At 39.9% G+C, this 26,477-nt stretch overlaps 1 protein-coding gene across 1 annotated transcript in view; it reads right to left on the minus strand.

Annotated features, from left to right (window-relative positions):
* Positions 1-26,477, minus strand: part of CACNA1C (calcium voltage-gated channel subunit alpha1 C) — a 742,093-nt gene that overhangs the window by 180,337 nt on the left and 535,279 nt on the right. The window contains 1 exon segment of the mRNA XM_025198804.1: positions 6,456-6,559. Coding sequence (XP_025054589.1) covers positions 6,456-6,559 — 104 coding nt within the window.

The raw sequence follows: 26,477 nt of genomic DNA on the forward strand, positions 1-26,477 counted from the left end.
ATTCAAATTAAATTTACAAGCAACATTTCTGTAAAATGTCACTCTTTTCCTATTATCATTTTTTTTCATATGTTTCTCTTTACTGGTTATTTCTGAAAATCTGTGCTAATACTCACTATTAACCCAATAAGCCATATTAAATGCCAGGCAATAATTTGACATCTGCAGAGTAGACAGTGGCTCTGACTTTTAGTGAGGTCTTAACCCAACCTCCAGTATCACAGGTGAAATTGCACCTAAATTGGTCCAGTTGTGGATATAATCAATGGCAACTACCATTCTGTGAGCACATTTAATTGTGAGGGAAAATTGCACCCACAAATTTAAAGAAGTGTGTTTTGCCACAGGAATCCAGAAGAATAAGCTACTATCTGATTCTGACTGACTAAAACAAAGCCTTTGGAAATACAAAAAGAGGGAGAAAAACGTAAGCAAATATTGGCTTCTGAGTGGCTTGGGGGTGGATACTTGGTAGCCTGATGAAAAAGTGTTATTTGGAGTATGTGCTTAACACAGCATGTAGAAAAAAGAATGTCATGTTGCTTATCCATTTTTGTTATGTGGGCTGTCTTCTCACCTCCTTTCTGACAGAGAATCATACATTTCCTCAGCTCTTTTTGAGATGCTACATAGGTCTCCAGTTATATTCTCTGCAATGGTTCTAAGCCAGTGAGATGCTTTTATTTTAAAAAGTGAGTTTGGTGGTACAGATGTGTGCTGAACTGACAGACCTCAAGCTTTGAGACATTTATCCACAGAACAAGTAGAGCATGGGCAGTAAGAGTGGAATCTTCCCACACTGCTCTGCCAACGGGGATCCATCTAGGCTTCTGGGAGCTCGATTTGGTTCTACACAGGCCCTGTGTCTTGCACAGTCATTTACTAAATTGAATATTGGTACCATTTTACACCCACATAGCAAACGTGTATACGGCTGGCTGAAGCATGAGGCTGGGGGACGCAACCCCACCATCTCTGGGCCAGTTCACTGGCTGGTCAAAGATAATTATCCTCAGAGAGACAGCCAACAAAGGGTGGTATTTTTACAAGTGTTCAACCTTGTTTTGGGTCTACTGTCATTGAAGGCTAAAACAGTTTTACCATTGACTTGATTTAATTAGAGAGAGAATTAGACCAAAGCTAAACACTTTTGAAAATCAGACCCAAAGATGTCAATCAGTGTCAACTACTTTGTACTCAAGTAGCTCAGGTGGAGTCAGTGTCTGCTATTGTGGAAGAAGTGGTTTCCATTTTGCTTAATCCAAAATCAGCTGAAATCAATGGGAAGATTCCCAGTAATTTCAATGGGCTTTAGATCAAGTCTTTTGTGGGGTTTTTATGCAACTTCCACTGTTAAAAAATAAATATAGTAAAGGGTCTTCCTGAACTGGACAAGCCTGTAGAACAGAGCATGTGACAACAAATACCTGCAGAACCTTCTCTTTTACCATCTTGCTAAGTTTTTGTCCGGCCTTATGGGATTGTGAGAATGAGGGCTGAAAGTGGAGAGCCCTTTGGACTGAGAGTAGCTTCACAATCAGTCCTAAGGTAGTTTTGCCTCAAGGCAGCAATAGTTAACACAAATATGTCAAAAATGAAAAATCAAGCTTTCTTATCCTGGAAGCCACTTTGTTGTTTGGATAGGTATAAAAGATGTATGGTAAAAAATGTAATCAATAATAATAACACTTTTCAATTCTATACCATCTCTCCCCTGGGACTCTCAAAGTGCTTTTAGTCACCTTAATGAATTAGCACCCAGAAAACCCATTTAAGGTTGGTAAATGTTATTAACCCTATTTTATCAATGGATAAGCAGAAGATCAGAGAAATTAGAACAAAATATAGATCATGCCTGGGTGCTTAAATTTAAGCACCCAAATCCACCATCAAGACAAGTAGCTTGATTTTCAAAGGTGCTGAGCACTTGACTCCACTGTGAACTGGCCACAGTTACATGGATATGGACTGAAGTGGCTAAGTTGAGACAACCAAATATAAGTAATGTTGGCTTTTGGTATAATGAGTCAGTCCAGATCAGAGTCAGAACAGAAAATTCCTAGATGCCCAATTTAAATGATCAACAATAGCATGGACCTTTCTCCAAAGTTGTATGGGTATTTCCCATTTAAGAAAATGACACAAACAAATGTCCTTAATTTCTGAGCTGGAGTAACCTTAATACATTGAGAACAAAGGAGGATTGAAACTGATGAACGAATACAAAACATTTCATAGGTAGTATGCACCTTGTAGCCAGGTTAATTCAGTTAATGACCAACAATGATTTATTGAGGTCCCTTCCAACCCTAACATCTATGAATTGTTCCTAAGGGATGGCTATTTAGTATCCTGTGTGAAATGGATTGGTGATTTCAGAGAAGTTCCTAGCACGCAGATCAGCACTTCTCCAAAAATGACCATCCCACTTGGCACCAACTGCTTTCACTGACAGACCTGGAGAGAGGCTAGTGATCTAATGGGCCTGTTCAACGAATGACCATCTCAAGCTTATAGGAGGCCTTTTCAGAGTAAGGTTGGAATACGATAGCAGGGTGGAATAGGGGAAGCTTGCAGAAGTATCGACCAGCCTGCCTTGTTTCAGGGAATAGGCAAGATCTATTCAAACTGGACAAGTTCTACTAGTGTTTAATTTGCTTCATTTTCTCCCTCTTTCCATAGAGAGCTAAAGAAATATTCACTTAGACACAAACTCAACAAACAAGTGATTTTCACTGTGTGAGAGGCTAACTCAACATCACAAGTATAAATACCCTCTCCTGTCCTGTATGCATCTAGGAATGGTTTTCCCTCCCCCTCTGGTGATGTATTACACCATTCTTGTTCTACATCCCATTTCCGTATGCTTTTCTGGTGCTGGGAGGAGCAATGGAAAGTGATGAAAACAGCAAAATTACAGCAGTTTAAAGAACTTTCTTTAAGCCCAGCACATAGATTCAAACCTGACTCACTCTGGTAGGTGGCATAGAATGTTAGCTCTGGATTATTAGGTTACTGTTAGGTATAGGCTGAACAAAACAGAATTGTGAATCTGAATACCTCCATGATTTAAGGGTGCACAATACTCAAAAGCTGAACTCAAATTTGGTACAAATGTCACCTGCTCCCCCATGTCTCACTGGTGGGCTGAAATGGACACCAAAAGCATGAGCACTCTAATTCTTTAGGGGAACTGAAACCAAAAGTCAAAGCTGCTGCTTTAGCTATTATCTAGAATCATCTTGCTTGGACGGAGACATAATGTATGGTATTTTCCTTAGGACATATGTAAATCCTCTGAATCTAAATCAAGTGAATGGTAGGATTATAGCCATGTACTTCAATATCTGTTTTAGCATTTATTTAAGCACATGAACAGAATGTAGCTTGGGTTGATCACAAAGGCTATAAAGAATGAAATACCCAAGGAAGATAGAATATGGCCTTCATTTTAGACAGATCTGCACACAGCCATGAGTTCCGCAGCTGCAAAAAGTAGGTGCATTCAAAGCATTTCAGTAAGTGCAACTAGTTGCACCCACAACATTGGGAAGCAATTAAAATTAGGCCTATATGAACAAGAACATAGTATTATCTCTTTGACTGATGAAGTGTAAGAAATCATTTCTCTGCCTACAACTCAGTGGATAAATGGAGAGGGAAATTCAAGAGACACACAGAATAAGTTACTTAAAACTACACTATTCATGAGCAATATTATTATGTACCATCTATACAGAGTAGATCACTAGTAGCTAGGTGTGAGAGAAATAGCCGAGTCTGGGCTCAGGGGCATGTAGGGGGGAGGAAATATTTAATGGCTCAGTATAATTCAGAACTGCTTTAGAAAGTACAATTTGAGATTTGCTTCTTTTTTCCCTCCAAAGATTTTTGGTACCCTCAACTTCTCATTGTAGCTTGCTAAGGGCTAATATCTTTTCAGGGCTATGACCAACAAATGGCTCCCAAGGTGATATGGTACGTATGAAAAGTACAGTGTAAATGGTGTGGTTATTACAACATACTGTCAAAACATAGTTAAGAAGATCCAAATCAATGATGACACCAGGATGGACCATATGATTCATTCCAACTCTCTCTAGGAAGTACTTATGTGTGGTATGACTGTGATGATGTCACTATTTTAGGTGCTATGCACTTAGATACTAAACATTTTTTGAGTCTAAGTCAGATGGGGAAATTCAGTTTTCAAATGTCAGCTGAATAATAGGATAGCCAAATGTTCCACTGTTTAAATACCAAGATCAATTCTTTTATAGTGGAAATTTCTTAGAGCTGGCAGTGTGGGCACTGACAACTCTTTTTTAAAATGGACACCATATAATCTTTAATCACTTGCCACAGACTGTCTTTGATTGCATCTTGACATGATAGCTTTGTTAACCCACTTTTAAATGTTAACTAGCCTTTTGTGTTTTACATGCTTACCTGTGGATTTGAATATTAAATAGAGAACTTTCTGGCATTAGGGAACTTTTTTTTGAAAACTGTATCCACACTATCTTTTTCTAGGCTTCCACAGACTATTGCCTCACACTTTACTATCAGGATCTCTTTTCCTCTCCAGTTTCTCATTTGAAGCTCCTCCTTGCAGCAGCTGTCACAGCTGCATGTTTCCCTCAACACAGGTAATGCAGAAATGAATGAACACACTTCAAAACTTATTGTTATTTGATTCTTTTCAGGCAACTAACAGGGGAGAGGGGAAAGAGGGGAGGGGTGTTCTTATTTGATCCTACTGGTTGCTTGCCCTTCCTGTTACCCCAAAACCCATGTACATAATTTCTGAAATGCATCTAAGTTCTCATTCTCTTAAGGAAGTATTGTTCCTGATTGGCAATGGCCCTACAACCAAGAGAACATCAAATATTAAATGTGAGAGGTTAGAGAAGTCTGGCGAGCCAATATGTATGGACTTTGACAACTTTCACTGGAAGCTCATTTAGAAGAAGCAAGATTTTCCAGGAACAAATGCTTAAAAGTAAGGCTTCTAAAGCCATGCTTATGCACCTAAATAATGTGGCTCATTTTAAAAAATAGGAAGCACCCAGAAATGCCAAAATATGGCATTTGGAATCTTATGCTAAGGAATCATTTTTTGAAATGTTGTCAGGAATGTTTGTTGGCTTGAATCTTTCAATTACCTGGATTCCCAAGGGCAGCAAAATTTTAACTATTGGGTACTTTAACAGCTGTTTTTATCCAAGGCTACTGCTTACTTGGCCTCAGCAATGATGCTTTGTAGCAATGGGTAAACTGCAGAATGTCTGGGGACATATTAACCGCAAGGCAGAACTGCCTCTCCTATTCCTATGATCACCTTGATAATAGGTCAGAAGGAAATGAAATCTCCCTGTATCATGCCTAATCTTGAAATCTGTGCTACAAAGATGATGTGCCCATAAAAAAACATAATGAGTTCCTTTGAGGAAAACAATCTTCAAGGTTAGTCTGTGCTCCAAAGGCATAACACTAGAACCTCCCAGCTGAGAGAGAATAATTTGGCAGAATTCCCATCCTAAAATATTTGGGGATTTGCCTTATATGCTGCTATTCCCCATTAACTTCCACTGATTCTTCCATGGATTTTACTGTTAATACTTCCCTTCCATGGCATCAGACTATACTTATTGGGGCAGTCTTACAGGTGACTGTTGTTACATGGTTCCCCTCTCAGTTTTCAGGAGCAGGGAATTTTAAAGATACTTTGTTGGTTTTTCCTTTTGTGATTTACTTTTCCACTTCCTAGGTCCACACAATGCCAACTTTTGCTAGTTGCACAGCAAAGACAAGGCATTTTACTAAGGGCTCTAGAGAACGTCCCATCATTGCCCCATTACACTTGGAACCAAAGAGAAGGAATAGAGATACAAATTAAAATATAAATAATAAAAAAACATTTTCCTGGTACTGCTTACCCGCTAAGCACACCGAGAACCAAGTTAAGTACAAAAAATGACCCTATGATGATTAGTGTAACAAAATAGATCCAGGGCCAGTCCCTTCCTATGGCATCATTGACCTGGAAGAGTGGAATGATAATTAGTGAGACAGGCTCAGTTTCTGAGCACTGCAAGGCTCCAGCCAAAGAGATCCCAAGTCACCAGTACCACAGATTTATCCATTTGCCTTTACAGCAGTTTATGATTGAGACCAAGCTTTCTCCTCTCCAGGTTAGCTGGAGTTCAGAATTTTGGTTAGACTGAAGTGAAATACTTTCATCAGAGAATAATACTCTGCTCCTGCATGCATTTTGGCTGCTGGCGTTTTAAAAGTTCTTTGAGTGAGAAGCAACGTAAAGCTTCCTCAGATTCAGGTGTTTAGCTGTTTGCATGGAGGACAGGAAGAAAGGGATCCTGGTGACAGGGGACAACCCTTATTATGGAGTCTTGCCCTGCAGCATTGGAAAAAGGACACCAAAACTGGCAGCTTACCCGCTCAACACACCAAGAACCAGATTTAGAACGAAAAAGGATCCAAAGATGACCAGACTGACAAAATACACCCATGGTAACTCATAGCCCATAGCGTCCTGCATCTGGAAAGACGAAGGAAAGTTAGAAGACAGAGAGGGAAAGCAGAAATGATTAGGTGAAGGAACAGATGGAAAGGTTTGTAAACAGAGTCTCTACTTTATGCACACATGATTATATCTTATCATGTCTGTTTTTTGCCCTTTATGTTATCTTAATGTATGCGTCTTCCCTTTCGTTTCCTCTGTTCTCTGTTTCCACATTAGTCTGACCTTTTGGGATAACCATTAAAAATAGCAGCTCTTGTCAACAGTCACCACGGAGTACAGTCTCATATAGTAGTTATCTTCCATTCTAATCGTAGGTGAGAACTGTGCTACCTCAGAGGGCAGTGTGCAGTAACAGCTGGCAAATGCTGGCTCTTTAATGGCAATTCTCTGGTAACTGCCACACTGTTCACCATAATCATGACAGTCCTTGGGTCCCTTAGAGAAAAATCCTGACAATGCCCTTCATTTTCTGATGCTCTAGAGTGCTTTCTAAACCTTTTTAACCTGTTTTTTTCTGTCTAAAGACGCTACTTGTGTCAAAAAGTGACTCCCGAATGTCTTGATTCCTGCAGTTTCTGATTCTGTAGCTGAATGGTGCGATTGCAATCCCAGATTTGACAAGACTGTAGGTGGCTGCATACTGAATAGTCTGAGCACCAGAACCTGGCTATATGGAGAACTGTCAGAATAAGTCTTGTAAGCACAAATACCATTATAAGGGCCCCATCCTCTCTTAATATCTGGTTAGAATTTCATGCGTTTGAAAGTTCAAGTGAAAATATATCATCACCAGTGTCATCTTCCTCCCCATCTCAAATATAACATCATTTACCTCCCTTCCAGTTCATAATTATGAATCTCCTAGGCAGATACGGCACCAGCAAAGCCCTAGATTGTGGGCAACATTTTTAGGAGTATCTATATGACCTAGGAACTTAAGTTTGCTATTCAAAAGTCCCCAAATTCTATCTATAATATTTACCTGAGTATAAGTTGTCCCCCCAATAATTACATTTTATATATGGGAAATAATATTTTATAGTTATTGGAGGTTTGCCTTGAATTTGTCCTCCTCCCACAGTAATAGCAGGGAAAATAAATCTAGGGGGATCAGGTAGCCCTCTTGTTCTCTGCCTTTCTCCAACTTTGTCCCTCCGCCCCCTCTATATGGTCAAACCGTGCTTTCCCTGAGCACACGGAAATAAGGAACACATTTGAAAACACCAACCCTGAAATTAAATGTAGCTGTAGGAATTTGCATATAGTACTCAGTGACTTAATTCACCCAAAATTGATGCAGGCTACCTTTCTGGTAATTGCTACAAGTTTTAGCACAGGTATTCCACAAGCACAACTTAGTATCTACTTATATACAGTACTAACTATGCAAAGTTAGAAAGCTCCTGATTTACCACCTAGTTTATTGGTCTGGGCCCCACCAGAGTCAACATCATTTCAAGCCATGGTGACCCCAGAACTTAGCACTGCTTAGTTTGTGTCTGTACTTCACATACCCCCAAAAAAGGATCCGCGTGTTAGTTAGCTCCCACTCCTGACTGGAACCAGGTGTTTTTGTCATAAGTCCTGGGACCCTCTAACAATTTATATGCAGATGAAGCACAGGACAATTTAGTCCAGCTCTATCTCATGGCAGACAGGACCACACTAATCATATGTGACAGGGCGAGAGAGTAGGCAACAGAGTGAATTGTTTGGGGCCCCTTTTAGTGATGTTTGCCAGACATTTCAGACTGGTGAAGAAAGAGGAATCATTGGAAATGGGAAAGAAAGATGCGGCTTAGTTGTGGGAGTGAAGAGGAACTTGAAATGTATGCAGTAAAGTGGCTCACCATGACCTGAAAAAGAGTCAGTTTGAGGGGGACTGTGCTTAATGGGCAATACCCCATATCTTAAGTTGGTTGTACTGATTTTTACTTAAAGTAGGTTCTCCTTAGTATCTTAGCATTTTTTGTTCTAAGGGGAAGGTGTCAGGGCTGGTTCTAGCCCTTTCTGTGTTGGCTTTCAGGACCAGTGCTAGTCCCTACAGAAGGAATACACATCTATTTTTAAGGGACACTTACAAACACACACAAAATGGTTTCTACCAGCATCTTTGCTTAATATGGGCCATATATTTTATAGTCATGTTTAGTGTTGTCTGTGCTTAATCAACTCCATAGCTGTTTTCCATTACTGAGCACATATTGTTTTTGGCAGCAGTTTAAATTATAGATAATGTATTTAATGAGAGTTCCTTGTATGCATTTATAAAGAGAGGGACTTTTCCCCCCATGTTGATTGGGGGCAAAACCCCTCATCTTGTATTTGAGTAAATATGGTAGTAAGGTGCATTAGAAAAGTGTATGAGACTGGTTTCTATTAATAAAAAACATTCCTTCCCTTGCAACTTAAACTTTTATCATGATCACAGAGGTAGAAACGTTCTTCATTACTATGGCCATTTACACAATCTTTGGAGAAGGCAGAACTCAAGAATTCCAGGTCTTTAATAGGAGGAGGTAGGGATGTAAGAGTTATAAAACCAATTTTCTGTAGGTAGACATGCATCATTTATTTTTCTTTTAAAGTACAGTCTCAAAAATCCCACTCCAGAACTTTCCAACTCTAGTCTGATGACTGTTTTTGGCAACAGCTCACAGTTAATGGGGCAAGCCCTGAATCTAGGCAGAGATCCTTCATTTACACCTTAATAAAAGAAGCCTCATTAAAAAAGGGAACTCAAAGTTTCTCTCAGCCACCCTTGTCTAAAGAGAATTTATAGATGCCACTTCTGGAGAAGAATTCCTAGACATCCCTGTTCCCTTCACAAACACAGGAGTTCCTCTACCTGTCTTCTCTCATACATATCTATAGAATTGTTCAGTGGGTCTTATACATAACAACAATAGTGCCTAATATTTACCTAACACTTTGCATCCCAAAGGATCCAAAAGTCTATACAAAAATAGACTGATATAAAAATTAAACATCCACCTCCAAATTGCTGGCTTCTTTGCCATGAAACACAAGACACTGTTTACGAACAGCTCAGCAGCACTGTATAGGAGTGCAGGAAAGGAGGAACAACATGTCCATTTGAAACCACAGACAGAAATTTGTCAACCAAAGTATAATTATGCAAACTGGAAGTGGGCCAGAGGATGAGGCTTAATACGCTATCTCTTATGAAGAATGCCAGGGCATTTTAATGACTATAAATTAACTTTGCAAAACTGCCATAAAAATTTAGAAGTGCAGGCACAGAAATGACTTGACTTCCCTTAATCATGAGTGACGATGATAAAAGAAACTTAACAATATATTACTTATCCATCAAAAAATTTTCTTAGCCTGAGTGAGTAGATGAATGACGTTTTTTATGGCTCCAATAAGGGTATTACTAAGCTCCTCTGAGTCAGATCCAGAAGGCATTATGGCAGAATTGGGGGACCTTTCAGCAGGGACAGAGTTCCCTGCTCCATCCCACCCCATCCTAAGAAGAGGATGTGGCTAGAATATGCAATGCTCCAGATACTCTTAACTAAAGTGTGGTCCCTGGCGGACTATGACAACTGGAGGCTGCCTGAACTGGCCTTGAGAACTCGGTGCATTTTGGACCTTATCTCTGAATAGTTTTCGTCTGCCTTTTACTGCTCACTCTTATGTATAGAGAAATGGCTGAGCAACAACAGTATCAGTTTTATTTGTTTGGTCTACGTCATTAGATTTTGATAAGGAGAAGGTTCTTTATCATGGGCCAGATCCTATTCTATTGGCTAGGCATCCTTGCATACTTATGGCATCTAAGTGGTGTATTATTCCAATTTCCTTGTGTTCCTGAAGAAATCATGAAACATCTATTTCTGTAATGCATCTTAGCTTTAACACTCATTTGTAAAGCAATAAAAGCAGTGAGGATGAGGAAGGCCTACCCACCTTTTGTGTTAATGGCTTTTCAGAAACTCAAGCAGAGTGGAATAGGATTGCAGCTAGGTGTCAAATAGGTGGAATATGATCTGGCTCTATGTCTCTTCCTGGACTCTGTCACATAGAGCCTTGTGTAATGCTGAACTCTCTTATGTCGCATTAGGTTCAGTTGGAATTGAAAGGAAGGAAGAAGCAGGAAGTCCTTCTAAGTTGTAGATTCTCCAAGACTTGACTTATTTGTGAAAAATACAACCTTCTTCTAAAAAGGCAGTATAGCATTCATTATCTAGATATTCATGAATGTCTGGGGTGGGGGGGGATGAGCAGAGGAAAAATCATGGTTTGCTTAACAGGAATTGGAAAAGAAAACAAATACCTTTGCTCAGAATAACAGCAGCAATGTATTAAAATACTAAGCTCCTCTGCAAAATTACTAAGCTTCTCTGAGTCAGATCCATAAAGCACTATGGCAGAATTGGGGGACCTTTCAGCAGGGACAGAATTCCCTGCTCCATCCCACCCCATCCTAAGAAGGGGATGTGGCTAGAATATGCAATGCTCCAGACACTCTTAACTAAAGTACTAAACCTTATATCTTCAGGTAAGATTACAAGTCCCCAGACAGGAAATACTCCCTGTAAAATGAAGCCATCCCATCAACCAGGGACAACACACTATATTATTATCAGAAAACACCTTGAATCTATGCTTGGTTCAAAAATCTTTTTTGGCTATTTTTCAACATTGTGACTATGTGGTCATTTGTCACAAACATACACCACTGATAGCCACTGGAGGCTTTCATTGCAGAACTGACTTGACTTTAGTGTTAGCTTGTCCTACTTGTTCTCTTGAAGTCAAGAAGCTATCAAGGTAACAGTGACATTAGAAAGTGATTTACTCTTTACATGGCATTGAGTTTGGGGACTGAGGGTGTAGATGCACCACACATTTACATTGGTGCTATCCACTTGTATTAATCTGCTTCTACATCAGTGTAAATGTGGTGGGGTACAGAACAGAGATTTATTGCAGTGTACATAACTCCATTCCAGGAGTAACTACAGACCAGTATAAATTATACTGGTGTTTGAGTTGTGTGTCCACACTTTTAGTCAGTTGTATTTTGATGTAGCCACTTGCTCAATGCAAACAGCTCAGCACCTTGTGGCAATGGTCTATAGCAGCACCCACTGATGACAGCAACTTCCAGAAAGCTGTCTGTTTGTCTGTTCTGGACACAAGTATAACTTACACTGCTGTACAAATGGACATAGGTTACCCTGGTGTAAATGTGTCATATCAGCACCCTGAGATTTGCAGGATGGTTCATGTACGAGCAACCCCCGCTTAACGCTGTTTCGCTTAGCGCTATTTTGCTATAACGCTCTTTTTAAATTGATACCTAATTTCACTTAGCGCTCAGTGAGTTTTGTTATAACGCTTGCAATTGCCATCTTGGGTCATTAAAAACATTTGTGGTCACCATCTTGGATCATCAAATAATTTTGGTTTCACTTAACACATGTTTTGCTTAACGCTCAGTTTTTCAGGAACCAATTAAGAGCGCTAAGCAGGGGTTGCCTGTACTATTGCCATCAGACATGGGCAACATAATCTAGAGAAAGATTATTTCTCTAGCTCCTGTTATGCAGCTGCTGGGCCTTCTGGCTGCAAGGTACATTTTCCCTTATTTTTCCCCAGTTGGACATTTATTATCAACCATATGAGCTTTAACAGAAAAGGCGGATCACCTAGCAATTTTATGATGCTGCAATGGGACTATTGTACTATGTAGGCCTGAATGATTGCACCCTTGGATAAAGGTTGGAGTGACTGCAACCTACTGTCAATGAAAGAATATATGTGATAATTGTGAGATCGGCTGGAATTTGCATTTGGCACAAGTGCTGATAGTTTGCAAAAATAATCCTGTTTCCCATTTCAATATGATTCCCATCTCTTTTCTGAGCTGTCACATCCTCATGCATGTGTTTTACTATAAGTGGTCAGAAATGTAGTACACGACTGAACGTTAGGCCTGATCTATCATTTATAAGAGAAGGAAAAATGGTCTTGTGGATGAGAAACCCGGATTCTATTCTAGCTCTTTACAAACTTTCTGAGGCTAGAAATAGATGTTGTCCAACAAAGCAGATCAGCTGTGCTGGGATATATCCTGGCAGAGCTGATCCATTTCATTGGGCAAAATCCATGTTGTCTGTTGTCCTACCTGTTGATCTTGTGAGACAACAGGTGATGTGCTCCCTGTTTGTTATCTCTAGGAAACCTAGAAATTTCTGGGTCTGCATCTCTGCAAGCAGGGAAACCTGACTTTCTCCCCTTCCAGAGAGACTGGAGATTCTGGGGATGCCGCTTTGAAAGCAGGGAAAGCTAGGAACTGTTGTGTGGTATGTAGTCCTCAGGCTGTGGCTATTAATCAGCTAATTGGTGATCTCAAGCCTGGACCACACCAGAGTGCTCCAGCTTTCCCTCTTCTCAAGAAAGGGCACATCTCTCGAAGCACGGAAATTAAGCATTCGCTGCTTGCAGACATGCATCACTGGCAATCTTCCAGACCAAAGGCAATGAAAAGCGATGTCTTTTTCTACCCTCAGTGACCTTGGGAAAGTTGCTTCATTGCCCTATGCCTCAGTTTCCCAGTCTGCAACTGTGTACTAACCCGTCTCAGAGTAAACTATAAGATTAAATGAATATTTGGAAAAGAGCATAAGATTCTCATAGGGAAGGAACCACAGTAGTCCAAAGTATAATTGCTACTAGCGAGCTCACACAGGAGAATATATATACTTTATCTTTTGAAAATCTGAAGCACTGGCATAACAAGCAGAGTTGGTATCCAGGGCAAACCCTGCTGCAGATTTGGGCGGGGGAGGCATGGGTTCCAAGAGGGGCTGTTGGGAGGGTGCAGCAGTCTTATCTATGCCATTAACTCCTAAACCATGTCTGGGCTGAGCTACTGTTGCTGCTGCTATGTGCTCTATCTGCCCCAGCTGTTGCTTTTGAAGCAGTAACAGTAGCCAGTGCATGGACTCTGTGGGGGTGGGGCGTGATTCCAGTGCCTTCCTAACTTTGTGCCTGAGGTGGGTGCTCTTCTTGCCCAGCCCTAGTTTCCATACTGATCTAAGAACAGTTGTATGCCTTGGGAATGATTTCTAATACATCACAGATCAACAGGTTATGCAGAAGTCCATCTGGCCCTGTATCCTGGATTGATGCATCTTTCATAAATACCTGTTTGGGTAGTAAGGGGTGAAATCTATTGGCTGCAACACAAGTCCATTGCTATAAGCCAACTTTGGGAATCACTCATTCCTCCCAGAGGAAAAATAATACAAAACACCTCTCTAGTTATATTGGCAACAATCAATGTTGCCTACAAGTTTGAGTTGTTAATAGTTGAGGAGCCTATTCAGGTGCTGTGTAGATAGACAAGTACTGCTGCATGTCTAAGTGGGCCTACTCTGCATGGTGTATTGTAACAACAATTCCTTTCTTACTTAACAACCTTCTTTGTTTGCTATCACAGCTACATCTTAGCCTTCAGCTGTAGTTGAAGGCTTTGAATGTGCTGATACAGATAATCCCCCTAAGCAGCAGCAATAGTTGGAATTTTTAGTTCTGTACTTTGTTAAACCTTAACCAAAATCAGCAGTTTCAGCATAAGCTAAGTGATGAAAGAATGTGGAGATGATTCTACCTTTAGAGGTGGTATTGTGACTCCTCCAGATCCCACGTGGAGTCATATAGGGAAGGCAGCATGGGCATTTTGCATAGCTGCTATCATGCTTCAGCTGATTTAGGGGATTTCTATTTCCAGGTTGTTAATCTGATGCATTTCACATGTATTAAATTCATTGTGCTGGTATCTTTACTCAGGGGATGTGGCAGAATGAATGATAGTCACTCAAATTGGAACTAACAAATCTCTACTAGTAAGATGAGATATATCAACCGTCCCCACCTACCTATTTAATAGGTAATAACAACAACAGACATATAGGGAGTGGTCTTTTGTCCACTCAGTGCCTAAAGTAGGAACAATTTGCTAGACTGTGCTGCCTTTAGGAGGTACTTTGGGCCAAGCTGTACCCCCAAACAACTGACAGCCTTTACAAACCAAATCTGAGGGAATCACTTCATCCATCAGTGAAATGCATCTGGAAAGGAAGTAAAGCAGCAGTTCCCAAGGAACAGCATTTCAAGAGACAGAATGAAGAACATCTTATTAATGGAAAATATGGCAAAGCTCTGGGTTGAGTGCAAGTACATTATTTGGAACAACAGGGCTAGCTTCCTGTCGCTTGTGAACACTGCTAATTGATTTTTAATGACTGAAGAATATTGCTGTAGATTTTTGAAAATGTAAGTCAAGTGCTTCAAGTACTTCATAATGAGGTGTATAACTTTTTCAGAAAAACATTAATCAAGAAGAATGGGCTACATAATGAACCTGAAGAGTGGTTAGCTCAGAATTTATAAGAGGAAATGTTACTTCAGGCAGCACTGAGCCAACCTGTGGAATTCACTGCCTCAGGGAGTAACTGTGCCAGAAACTAGGGGTATGGCCAACCACCACATCTATAGTTACAGGAAAGCTTGTGCTTGTGACCAAAAGGGAAAAGAAAGTATTATTTTTCAAGGAACGATCTATCTGCTGAAGCTTACAAGAGAACAGGCAGCACTATATAACTGATCAGAAGCATTACAGGGTGGGGGGAAACTAGGAGAAAATATGTTTCCTTCCTGCTAGAAGCCCTGACATAAGAAAGTGTCCCTATTCTGAAAAGATGCATAAGCACATCCTTAACTTCAAGTACAAGTTTCAGTGTTTTCCCCAACTGGCCCCCGGAGAGCAAATTATAGCAAAGCAGTACTCAGATGCTACATAAAGGTCCACCAGTGTATTATCATGGAGCCATACATTTATCACTTGAAGATTATCAGGCACAGCCACTATCTTGGGATGGGAGAATACTGAAATTAAAAAGGTCCTGGTACCTTGGATTTAAAAATGATTTTTTTTTGGCAGGATCTAACCTCCATTTTCTCCCCATCCTGTGAGGAACTGAGTTACTGTACTGTATTCCTAAAATGCTTATAAAAATGTAATTTTAAGTTTGTATGCTTCCGGCTCAGCACTGGAACTACTACAGTTCAATTAAAATGAAGCACACAAAATTCCAGCTTTCCTCTTCACAAGTAAGGCTATGCTGACATCGTGTTAGGAAAAAAAAAATCTGTACTGTGGCAGCCAGTAACTCTTAGAGTTGCCTACATTTTCTAGGAATTATGCCTGTGTGGCCCAGAAAGCAAAAGATTCAACATTTTCAAGAATTCCTGCTACTCTTATCTGTCTCTACAATACTGTCTTTCCCTGAGACATTTAAAGGTCCAGTGAGTTTTTAAAAGCTTCTCCCACCTATAAGAGCTATGCTTGTCCCATCAAGAACCTAAAATGCAACTGATATGACCAGTCAAACATAATTAATACTAACTGAATTCAAAATATGGAGTATTAAATACACATGGAGAATTGTCTGTGACAAATCTACAGAGTAAAATGAACAAATCTTTGGAAAAACTTATTGAAAGTCAGATGTTGATACCTTTCTTTACATTTGGTAGCATTCAACTGGCTGTCCCATTAAGTCAGTACAGCCAGCTGAGGAATAATTAAGTATTGATTCACAGGGGAAAGGGTATCACAATCTGGCCCAGAGTAAATTCAATTAACATTTTTAATTGAGGAAATCATGATTTTTGTGGACGTTCTGCAAATAGAAAAAGAAATGGTGGAAGACATTATCTTCTGCAAATTAGTCACTTAACTCTGGTGATTACATGGCTTTCGGAACATCTTGGCTCCCAAGAGCTTGTGGGCTTTGCCTGGAAAGCTCTCACTAGCAATCAAAGTAAGCAAAAGTCTGGCTAGGAGAGGAAGGTTTGACTCTTCCCATTCTCACTAGGCCTTTTTGTTTTCCATACAAGTCTAGTAATATCTGACAGTAAACCAGTAGGACTGTGCAAAATTTCTCCAGCCGTTTTGTTCTGACACTGTTTTGACCAATTTCAAGGTCGAAACGGCAAAATTGGAACAAAACAAAGCCGGTTGAAATAGCCTTGAAACAAAACGAGGCTGGTCGAAACGTTTTGAAAATTGAAACATTTCAATCATAGGCTGAGAATGGGAAGTCAGTCCAGCTGGGCTGACTTCCCATCCTCAGCGCAAGATCCGGCATCCCCATCTGCTTGATCGCGCCAGGGGCGGGAGGCGCGATTAAGCGTGGGGCCCCAGGAACCAGCCCAGCTGGGCTGCCTCCGACCCCCAGTCCAATCTAGCAGCTGGGCTGCCTCCCGCCCCCGGTGTGATTTAGTGGGGACACGGGGAATCAGCCCACCTGGGCTGCCTCCCGCCCCAGTGTGATGTAGCGCTGGGGATGGGAAGTCAGCCCAGCTGGTCTGACTCCCAACCCTCAGCGGAACTCAAAACAGCATCAAAACAGCCTTTCTGTTTTGATGGAACAGAACGGAACAACTATTTCAGCTCAAAATGAAATTCGAGACGAAACACTGTTCCCTTGAACTGGTGAAACTCAAGGCGAAATGGAATGGTGCCATTTTTCACAGCCCTATAAACCAGCTCCCCAGGTGGTTAGGTATTTTCACAGGTCTTTGTGCACTGGCCTGCGATTATGACATTTGTGATATGAAGAAATATGTGTCTATATGTGTGGCTGTTTACCACCACTGGACAGATTGTGAAATTTTTCTCTCTCATACCCATACGTGGTCTTGCTTATATTGTAACCTTTCTTGTAGCAGTTCTCATAAGCATCATAAATATGCACTTCAAAACATATCCAAAATCAAGGTGATCTTAAGGTATGTTGGTCTCCTCTTCACAAAGCTATAGAGAATAAGGTTGTTTCTAAGGCAATGAAAAACCTCCAATCTGAGCCTCTAGCTATTTTGGCAACAACTATGAAGAAACAACAAAAAAGGACTGTTGTACCTGCATAAGTAGCACATCTGAGATTTCTATGGCAAATCTGTACAAGACTTCACAAGAGATGCTGTTACACAAAGAACATCCATATGGCCCCAAAGTCATCCAGGATTATACCTGCTACTCCACATCAGACCCACCTATGGTATCACAGTATGGTTTCAGTGAAGATGGGGAGTTCTTTTATCTCTTTCAAATTTTTATCCATGAAAAATCCCATTGCCTGGCTTCGCTCACTCAGTTCTTGATCTGGCAAAGCTCTTGACTGCTTAGATAACTTTATGCACATATGGAGTCCCCCTGAAGTCAATGATCAATATATTGTTACCTGTATAACTGAAGTTAATGGGACCGTTCATGTGCTTGAAGCTAGGCACATAAATAGCTGGACTGGGACTTGACTTAGAATTGTTGAGAGAGGTATTAGAATTGTTGGCCATCTATTATGGGGAGGCTTTTTTCCCTGCAAATTCCCTGAAAAAGGTCAAGAAAGAATGAGACATTTGAACACCACAATGGTTGATGTAACAAAACAGTTTTAAACATTTCAGTCTTGGCAACTGAAACTTTAGTGTACCAAGAGAAGAGTTCATGTCCCTTTTATCAAACTGAAATATTCTTTCAGCTTCTCAGCATTCATAATGCAGGTGATAAAGCATGGAAATTGCAGGTTTCAGAACAAACAAGACAAGGGTGGGTAGAGGAAACAACAAAAAAACTTGAAAATATTTTATAGGCCATAAAATACTGGATAAAACTGCTGCCAAATAACAAAATTACAATGAAAACCACCCCCACCACTGGTAACCCATCTCCCTTTTCTAAAATTCATCATTCCTTCCTGGATGTTTTTTTTTTAATTGTTTAACTTTATCACTGTCTTAAAATATTTTGGTGCTTTGTCATTGGTAACATTAGTAGAATTACTGATATGGAGAAGACACCAGGGAGCTCAACTTAAGACTTTACCTTTAGCCAATAACCGTCAATGGGCCAACTACTCCTGTTAAAAATGATTATTCACTGTGTTCCTTAAATGGACTTCATTTCAAAGTACTAAGGAGAGGACAAATCTTCAGCAATTCACATTTGCCTCCTTGGCTCTAAATATTTACTTTTCTGGGTCTCATTACCATAGTATCTGAATTCTATTAAATTTTACAAATAGAGTTACCATATTTACAAAAGTATAAGGCACAAAAATGAGTTGAGCGCTCTGAATCATGAGTGATGATAATAAAAGAAACATAACAATATATTATGTATCCATCAAAAAACTGTATGATAGATACCTAGATCCTTTCTTAAAATATCTTCAAGAAGCAGAGCTGGGGAGAGTGAACTTATGAAGGGCAGGGAGGAGCAAGAATGGGAAGTGAATGATCTTGGTAAGTCATTTTGTTGTATGACTACTGGAAAATCATAGCCAGCTGGTATATGTTAAAGCAACAAGCAGGCTGTTGTAACCTACACCAGGACCAGGACTTGAACAAAGATACCCTTCTAGTTAGGAGCTGTCTGAAGGCAGATAGTTTGGAAACATGAATTTCCATGTAAAACATGCCTGGGAGATTTACTACTGTTTTACAATGTTAGAAAGGCATATACTAATTACCTTCAATAAGGACTGCCCTGATCATATCTGTCCCTTTAGTACATGACAAGGAAAAACATCCTTACTAGGACAATTGGTCAAGTAAATTTATTTCCACTGACACTTAGTCATACTTTAATCACTCATTGCATGTCAGTTATATCCTTTGAGAATATGTCCATTTTCCTACTTAAGTAAAGCTGTCCAAGATGCATACTAAAAACACTATCTTTTGACTATCTGTCCCTCTGTATTTTACTTTGACGCTGAGACCTTCAGCTGTGCTCTTCAGTCCCCAGTGTACGCCCACGAGATTCCATGACATTGTTTTACTCTCTGGTCAATTTTTGTTTTCATTTTCCTTGTGGTTTTGGTTCACTCGAACACTTCTTTTTTCAGTCAGCTGCTCTTTAGCAGCTTGAATTATTATGGGAATTATAAGGTCTGTGTGTGGGTCATTTTGGAATTTTCTGTAGAGCAGGAAGAGAATTAAACTGTGCATTCAAATTCCAGTAGGTCAAAATGTTTGTGAGACATAATGATTGAACTGGAGCAGTTTCACTGCAAACAGTTCATGCTGAAAATGTGTGCTGATCATATATTTTTATGGTATGTTTGTTCTGCAACAGAGGGAAGGGGAGAATACTGGTTCAGGTGTGTTTATTGCTTGCCTTTATTAACCTGTAATTTTGAATAATCTCCACATAAATATAACTGTAAAACATCTACTCCCATTAATGTATGCTGGTGGGTAAATCCTCACCCTTTTTGAAAATACAGGGATATATTTTTAGGATCTCGGGTGACTAGAGGGAACACATGAATGCAATTCTGTTTTTAGAATCAGTCAAGTTAGATGGCATTGATTATGCTATATTAGGACATGAATAACAACAGAGCATAAATTGTGTGAATGTCTAAGATGTTCATCTTTGGAACAGAACACCTTCATTTTAACTCATCAAAATATCAGTGAACAATTCCTGTAGTCCAGTGCACAATTAGAGGGAAAATAGTTAAAACTGTCTAAAATATATCACCTGTCTTTTATTGTCCCCAATTGTAGAACTTTTACATCCATCTAGTGAGAACATAGGAGAATGCTGTGTTCCTGTGAAACAGGTTTGTCAGACTATTAGCATACTGCACTTCTATATACAATATTAGTTCTGCAGCTAATATTCCTTACAAAGGCAGCCAACTTCCGGATTACAATGAGACTTCCATCACTCATACTGATCACAAGTGATTGCCTCACCAGCTCACGTGCTTCCAGGGTTAATAGATTACAGATGAAAAAATGTTCTATTTTATTTTTATCTTTTAATTTATTTCAATTCAGCCTAGCATGGGGTAACTTGGCTGTATAGATAAAGGTAAATCAGACTGTGTCATCCACTGAAACTAAGGATGAATTATTTGTGATCTGATGGTGGATGTTCAATTGCCCATGGTTACTTTTAATTTTGTCTATAGATAACTTGAAAAGCATAATAATCTCTAAGTTTGAATTTTTCCCCCGAAACAGAATAGAAGCATATTTAGAAACAACTCGAGAGTTCTTGTGACATTGGATACGTTAAGACAACAGAAATGAGCTGCGCTAGGCAGAGGAGCTGAACCTTTTTGGCAAGAGTGCCACAAATTAGCCCCACACTCTCTCTCCAAGTGCCACTCAGATCCCCTTCCTCTGCCCAATCTGCTGCTCTGCTTTCTGCTCCCTGTTCAACGCACCCTGGGCAATCTTCTGTCCTACTTTCTGCTTCCTGTCTTATTTGGTGCTGTGCTGCCTGTCCCCTCTCTGATCTGCCACATGCCACACACAGAGGCTGCTCATGCCACACGTTGGCCACTCCTGAGCTAGGGAATCAACTTGGATATTGGAGCTGTACACAGAACTTTTTACCACAATCCTGATGTCAGCCCAAGTGTCCTTGCCAAGTTTCATCTTAGGCCAAATCTAACTGTGGTTTCAATTGAAACAGCTATTCTTGTTCCTCCCAATGAGCACTATTAGGTTGTATGACAAGCACAGAATGGTTTGTGAAATTCTGCCTCATAAATGGCAGCATTTCAGTGGTGGATCTGTTTCTGACAGAATATATTCAGATCTTTCTCACAATCATATACATTTGGTGTAGCTTCAGAGAAATCAGCCAAATTACTCTGACTGGCTAGGAGAGGAAGGTTTGACTCTTCCCATTCTCACTAGGCCTTTTTGTTTTCCATACAAGTCTAGTAATATCTGACAGTAAACCAGTAGGACTGTGCAAAATTTCTCCAGCCGTTTTGTTCTGACACTGTTTTGACCAATTTCAAGGTCGAAACGGCAAAATTGGAACAAAACAAAGCCGGTTGAAATAGCCTTGAAACAAAACGAGGCTGGTCGAAACGTTTTGAAAATTGAAACATTTCAATCATAGGCTGAGAATGGGAAGTCAGTCCAGCTGGGCTGACTTCCCATCCTCAGCGCAAGATCCGGCATCCCCATCTGCTTGATCGCGCCAGGGGCGGGAGGCGCGATTAAGCGTGGGGCCCCAGGAACCAGCCCAGCTGGGCTGCCTCCGACCCCCAGTCCAATCTAGCAGCTGGGCTGCCTCCCGCCCCCGGTGTGATTTAGTGGGGACACGGGGAATCAGCCCACCTGGGCTGCCTCCCGCCCCAGTGTGATGTAGCGCTGGGGATGGGAAGTCAGCCCAGCTGGTCTGACTCCCAACCCTCAGCGGAACTCAAAACAGCATCAAAACAGCCTTTCTGTTTTGATGGAACAGAACGGAACAACTATTTCAGCTCAAAATGAAATTCGAGACGAAACACTGTTCCCTTGAACTGGTGAAACTCAAGGCGAAATGGAATGGTGCCATTTTTCACAGCCCTATAAACCAGCTCCCCAGGTGGTTAGGTATTTTCACAGGTCTTTGTGCACTGGCCTGCGATTATGACATTTGTGATATGAAGAAATATGTGTCTATATGTGTGGCTGTTTACCACCACTGGACAGATTGTGAAATTTTTCTCTCTCATACCCATACGTGGTCTTGCTTATATTGTAACCTTTCTTGTAGCAGTTCTCATAAGCATCATAAATATGCACTTCAAAACATATCCAAAATCAAGGTGATCTTAAGGTATGTTGGTCTCCTCTTCACAAAGCTATAGAGAATAAGGTTGTTTCTAAGGCAATGAAAAACCTCCAATCTGAGCCTCTAGCTATTTTGGCAACAACTATGAAGAAACAACAAAAAAGGACTGTTGTACCTGCATAAGTAGCACATCTGAGATTTCTATGGCAAATCTGTACAAGACTTCACAAGAGATGCTGTTACACAAAGAACATCCATATGGCCCCAAAGTCATCCAGGATTATACCTGCTACTCCACATCAGACCCACCTATGGTATCACAGTATGGTTTCAGTGAAGATGGGGAGTTCTTTTATCTCTTTCAAATTTTTATCCATGAAAAATCCCATTGCCTGGCTTCGCTCACTCAGTTCTTGATCTGGCAAAGCTCTTGACTGCTTAGATAACTTTATGCACATATGGAGTCCCCCTGAAGTCAATGATCAATATATTGTTACCTGTATAACTGAAGTTAATGGGACCGTTCATGTGCTTGAAGCTAGGCACATAAATAGCTGGACTGGGACTTGACTTAGAATTGTTGAGAGAGGTATTAGAATTGTTGGCCATCTATTATGGGGAGGCTTTTTTCCCTGCAAATTCCCTGAAAAAGGTCAAGAAAGAATGAGACATTTGAACACCACAATGGTTGATGTAACAAAACAGTTTTAAACATTTCAGTCTTGGCAACTGAAACTTTAGTGTACCAAGAGAAGAGTTCATGTCCCTTTTATCAAACTGAAATATTCTTTCAGCTTCTCAGCATTCATAATGCAGGTGATAAAGCATGGAAATTGCAGGTTTCAGAACAAACAAGACAAGGGTGGGTAGAGGAAACAACAAAAAAACTTGAAAATATTTTATAGGCCATAAAATACTGGATAAAACTGCTGCCAAATAACAAAATTACAATGAAAACCACCCCCACCACTGGTAACCCATCTCCCTTTTCTAAAATTCATCATTCCTTCCTGGATGTTTTTTTTTTAATTGTTTAACTTTATCACTGTCTTAAAATATTTTGGTGCTTTGTCATTGGTAACATTAGTAGAATTACTGATATGGAGAAGACACCAGGGAGCTCAACTTAAGACTTTACCTTTAGCCAATAACCGTCAATGGGCCAACTACTCCTGTTAAAAATGATTATTCACTGTGTTCCTTAAATGGACTTCATTTCAAAGTACTAAGGAGAGGACAAATCTTCAGCAATTCACATTTGCCTCCTTGGCTCTAAATATTTACTTTTCTGGGTCTCATTACCATAGTATCTGAATTCTATTAAATTTTACAAATAGAGTTACCATATTTACAAAAGTATAAGGCACAAAAATGAGTTGAGCGCTCTGAATCATGAGTGATGATAATAAAAGAAACATAACAATATATTATGTATCCATCAAAAAACTGTATGATAGATACCTAGATCCTTTCTTAAAATATCTTCAAGAAGCAGAGCTGGGGAGAGTGAACTTATGAAGGGCAGGGAGGAGCAAGAATGGGAAGTGAATGATCTTGGTAAGTCATTTTGTTGTATGACTACTGGAAAATCATAGCCAGCTGGTATATGTTAAAGCAACAAGCAGGCTGTTGTAACCTACACCAGGACCAGGACTTGAACAAAGATACCCTTCTAGTTAGGAGCTGTCTGAAGGCAGATAGTTTGGAAACATGAATTTCCATGTAAAACATGCCTGGGAGATTTACTACTGTTTTACAATGTTAGAAAGGCATATACTAATTACCTTCAATAAGGACTGCCCTGATCATATCTGTCCCTTTAGTACATGACAAGGAAAAACATCCTTACTAGGACAATTGGTCAAGTAAATTTATTTCCACTGACACTTAGTCATACTTTAATCACTCATTGCATGTCAGTTATATCCTTTGAGAATATGTCCATTTTCCTACTTAAGTAAAGCTGTCCAAGATGCATACTAAAAACACTATCTTTTGACTATCTGTCCCTCTGTATTTTACTTTGACGCTGAGACCTTCAGCTGTGCTCTTCAGTCCCCAGTGTACGCCCACGAGATTCCATGACATTGTTTTACTCTCTGGTCAATTTTTGTTTTCATTTTCCTTGTGGTTTTGGTTCACTCGAACACTTCTTTTTTCAGTCAGCTGCTCTTTAGCAGCTTGAATTATTATGGGAATTATAAGGTCTGTGTGTGGGTCATTTTGGAATTTTCTGTAGAGCAGGAAGAGAATTAAACTGTGCATTCAAATTCCAGTAGGTCAAAATGTTTGTGAGACATAATGATTGAACTGGAGCAGTTTCACTGCAAACAGTTCATGCTGAAAATGTGTGCTGATCATATATTTTTATGGTATGTTTGTTCTGCAACAGAGGGAAGGGGAGAATACTGGTTCAGGTGTGTTTATTGCTTGCCTTTATTAACCTGTAATTTTGAATAATCTCCACATAAATATAACTGTAAAACATCTACTCCCATTAATGTATGCTGGTGGGTAAATCCTCACCCTTTTTGAAAATACAGGGATATATTTTTAGGATCTCGGGTGACTAGAGGGAACACATGAATGCAATTCTGTTTTTAGAATCAGTCAAGTTAGATGGCATTGATTATGCTATATTAGGACATGAATAACAACAGAGCATAAATTGTGTGAATGTCTAAGATGTTCATCTTTGGAACAGAACACCTTCATTTTAACTCATCAAAATATCAGTGAACAATTCCTGTAGTCCAGTGCACAATTAGAGGGAAAATAGTTAAAACTGTCTAAAATATATCACCTGTCTTTTATTGTCCCCAATTGTAGAACTTTTACATCCATCTAGTGAGAACATAGGAGAATGCTGTGTTCCTGTGAAACAGGTTTGTCAGACTATTAGCATACTGCACTTCTATATACAATATTAGTTCTGCAGCTAATATTCCTTACAAAGGCAGCCAACTTCCGGATTACAATGAGACTTCCATCACTCATACTGATCACAAGTGATTGCCTCACCAGCTCACGTGCTTCCAGGGTTAATAGATTACAGATGAAAAAATGTTCTATTTTATTTTTATCTTTTAATTTATTTCAATTCAGCCTAGCATGGGGTAACTTGGCTGTATAGATAAAGGTAAATCAGACTGTGTCATCCACTGAAACTAAGGATGAATTATTTGTGATCTGATGGTGGATGTTCAATTGCCCATGGTTACTTTTAATTTTGTCTATAGATAACTTGAAAAGCATAATAATCTCTAAGTTTGAATTTTTCCCCCGAAACAGAATAGAAGCATATTTAGAAACAACTCGAGAGTTCTTGTGACATTGGATACGTTAAGACAACAGAAATGAGCTGCGCTAGGCAGAGGAGCTGAACCTTTTTGGCAAGAGTGCCACAAATTAGCCCCACACTCTCTCTCCAAGTGCCACTCAGATCCCCTTCCTCTGCCCAATCTGCTGCTCTGCTTTCTGCTCCCTGTTCAACGCACCCTGGGCAATCTTCTGTCCTACTTTCTGCTTCCTGTCTTATTTGGTGCTGTGCTGCCTGTCCCCTCTCTGATCTGCCACATGCCACACACAGAGGCTGCTCATGCCACACGTTGGCCACTCCTGAGCTAGGGAATCAACTTGGATATTGGAGCTGTACACAGAACTTTTTACCACAATCCTGATGTCAGCCCAAGTGTCCTTGCCAAGTTTCATCTTAGGCCAAATCTAACTGTGGTTTCAATTGAAACAGCTATTCTTGTTCCTCCCAATGAGCACTATTAGGTTGTATGACAAGCACAGAATGGTTTGTGAAATTCTGCCTCATAAATGGCAGCATTTCAGTGGTGGATCTGTTTCTGACAGAATATATTCAGATCTTTCTCACAATCATATACATTTGGTGTAGCTTCAGAGAAATCAGCCAAATTACTCTGAATTTAAATCAGCATGAAATCAGAATCTGACCCACAGTCTGCAAAGTATTTGGGTGGGTAAATTAAGCAAATTAAATGTAAGTATAATGATCAGATGAACTGATTAATCCTGTCACAAAGCAGAGAGTTGAATTCAGTGATCCACTGGAATTCCTGTATGAATTCACAATGTACAATGGGGACAATATGCTGCCTATAAAAAATATGGAACAAGATCTCAACTGTTTGATAAGCTATACCCTTAAGAAAATAGATAACAGTGAATCCACATGTTTTGGGATGATTCCAGTTTGTTAATAGTACACATGTACAGATTAAGGAATATAAAAGACTGACTGGACTGACAGTGATCCCGACTCGAAAATAA

Source organism: Alligator sinensis, unplaced genomic scaffold (genome assembly GCF_000455745.1).
Source record: "Alligator sinensis unplaced genomic scaffold, ASM45574v1 scaffold87_1, whole genome shotgun sequence".
Lineage (NCBI taxonomy): Eukaryota > Metazoa > Chordata > Crocodylia > Alligatoridae > Alligator > Alligator sinensis.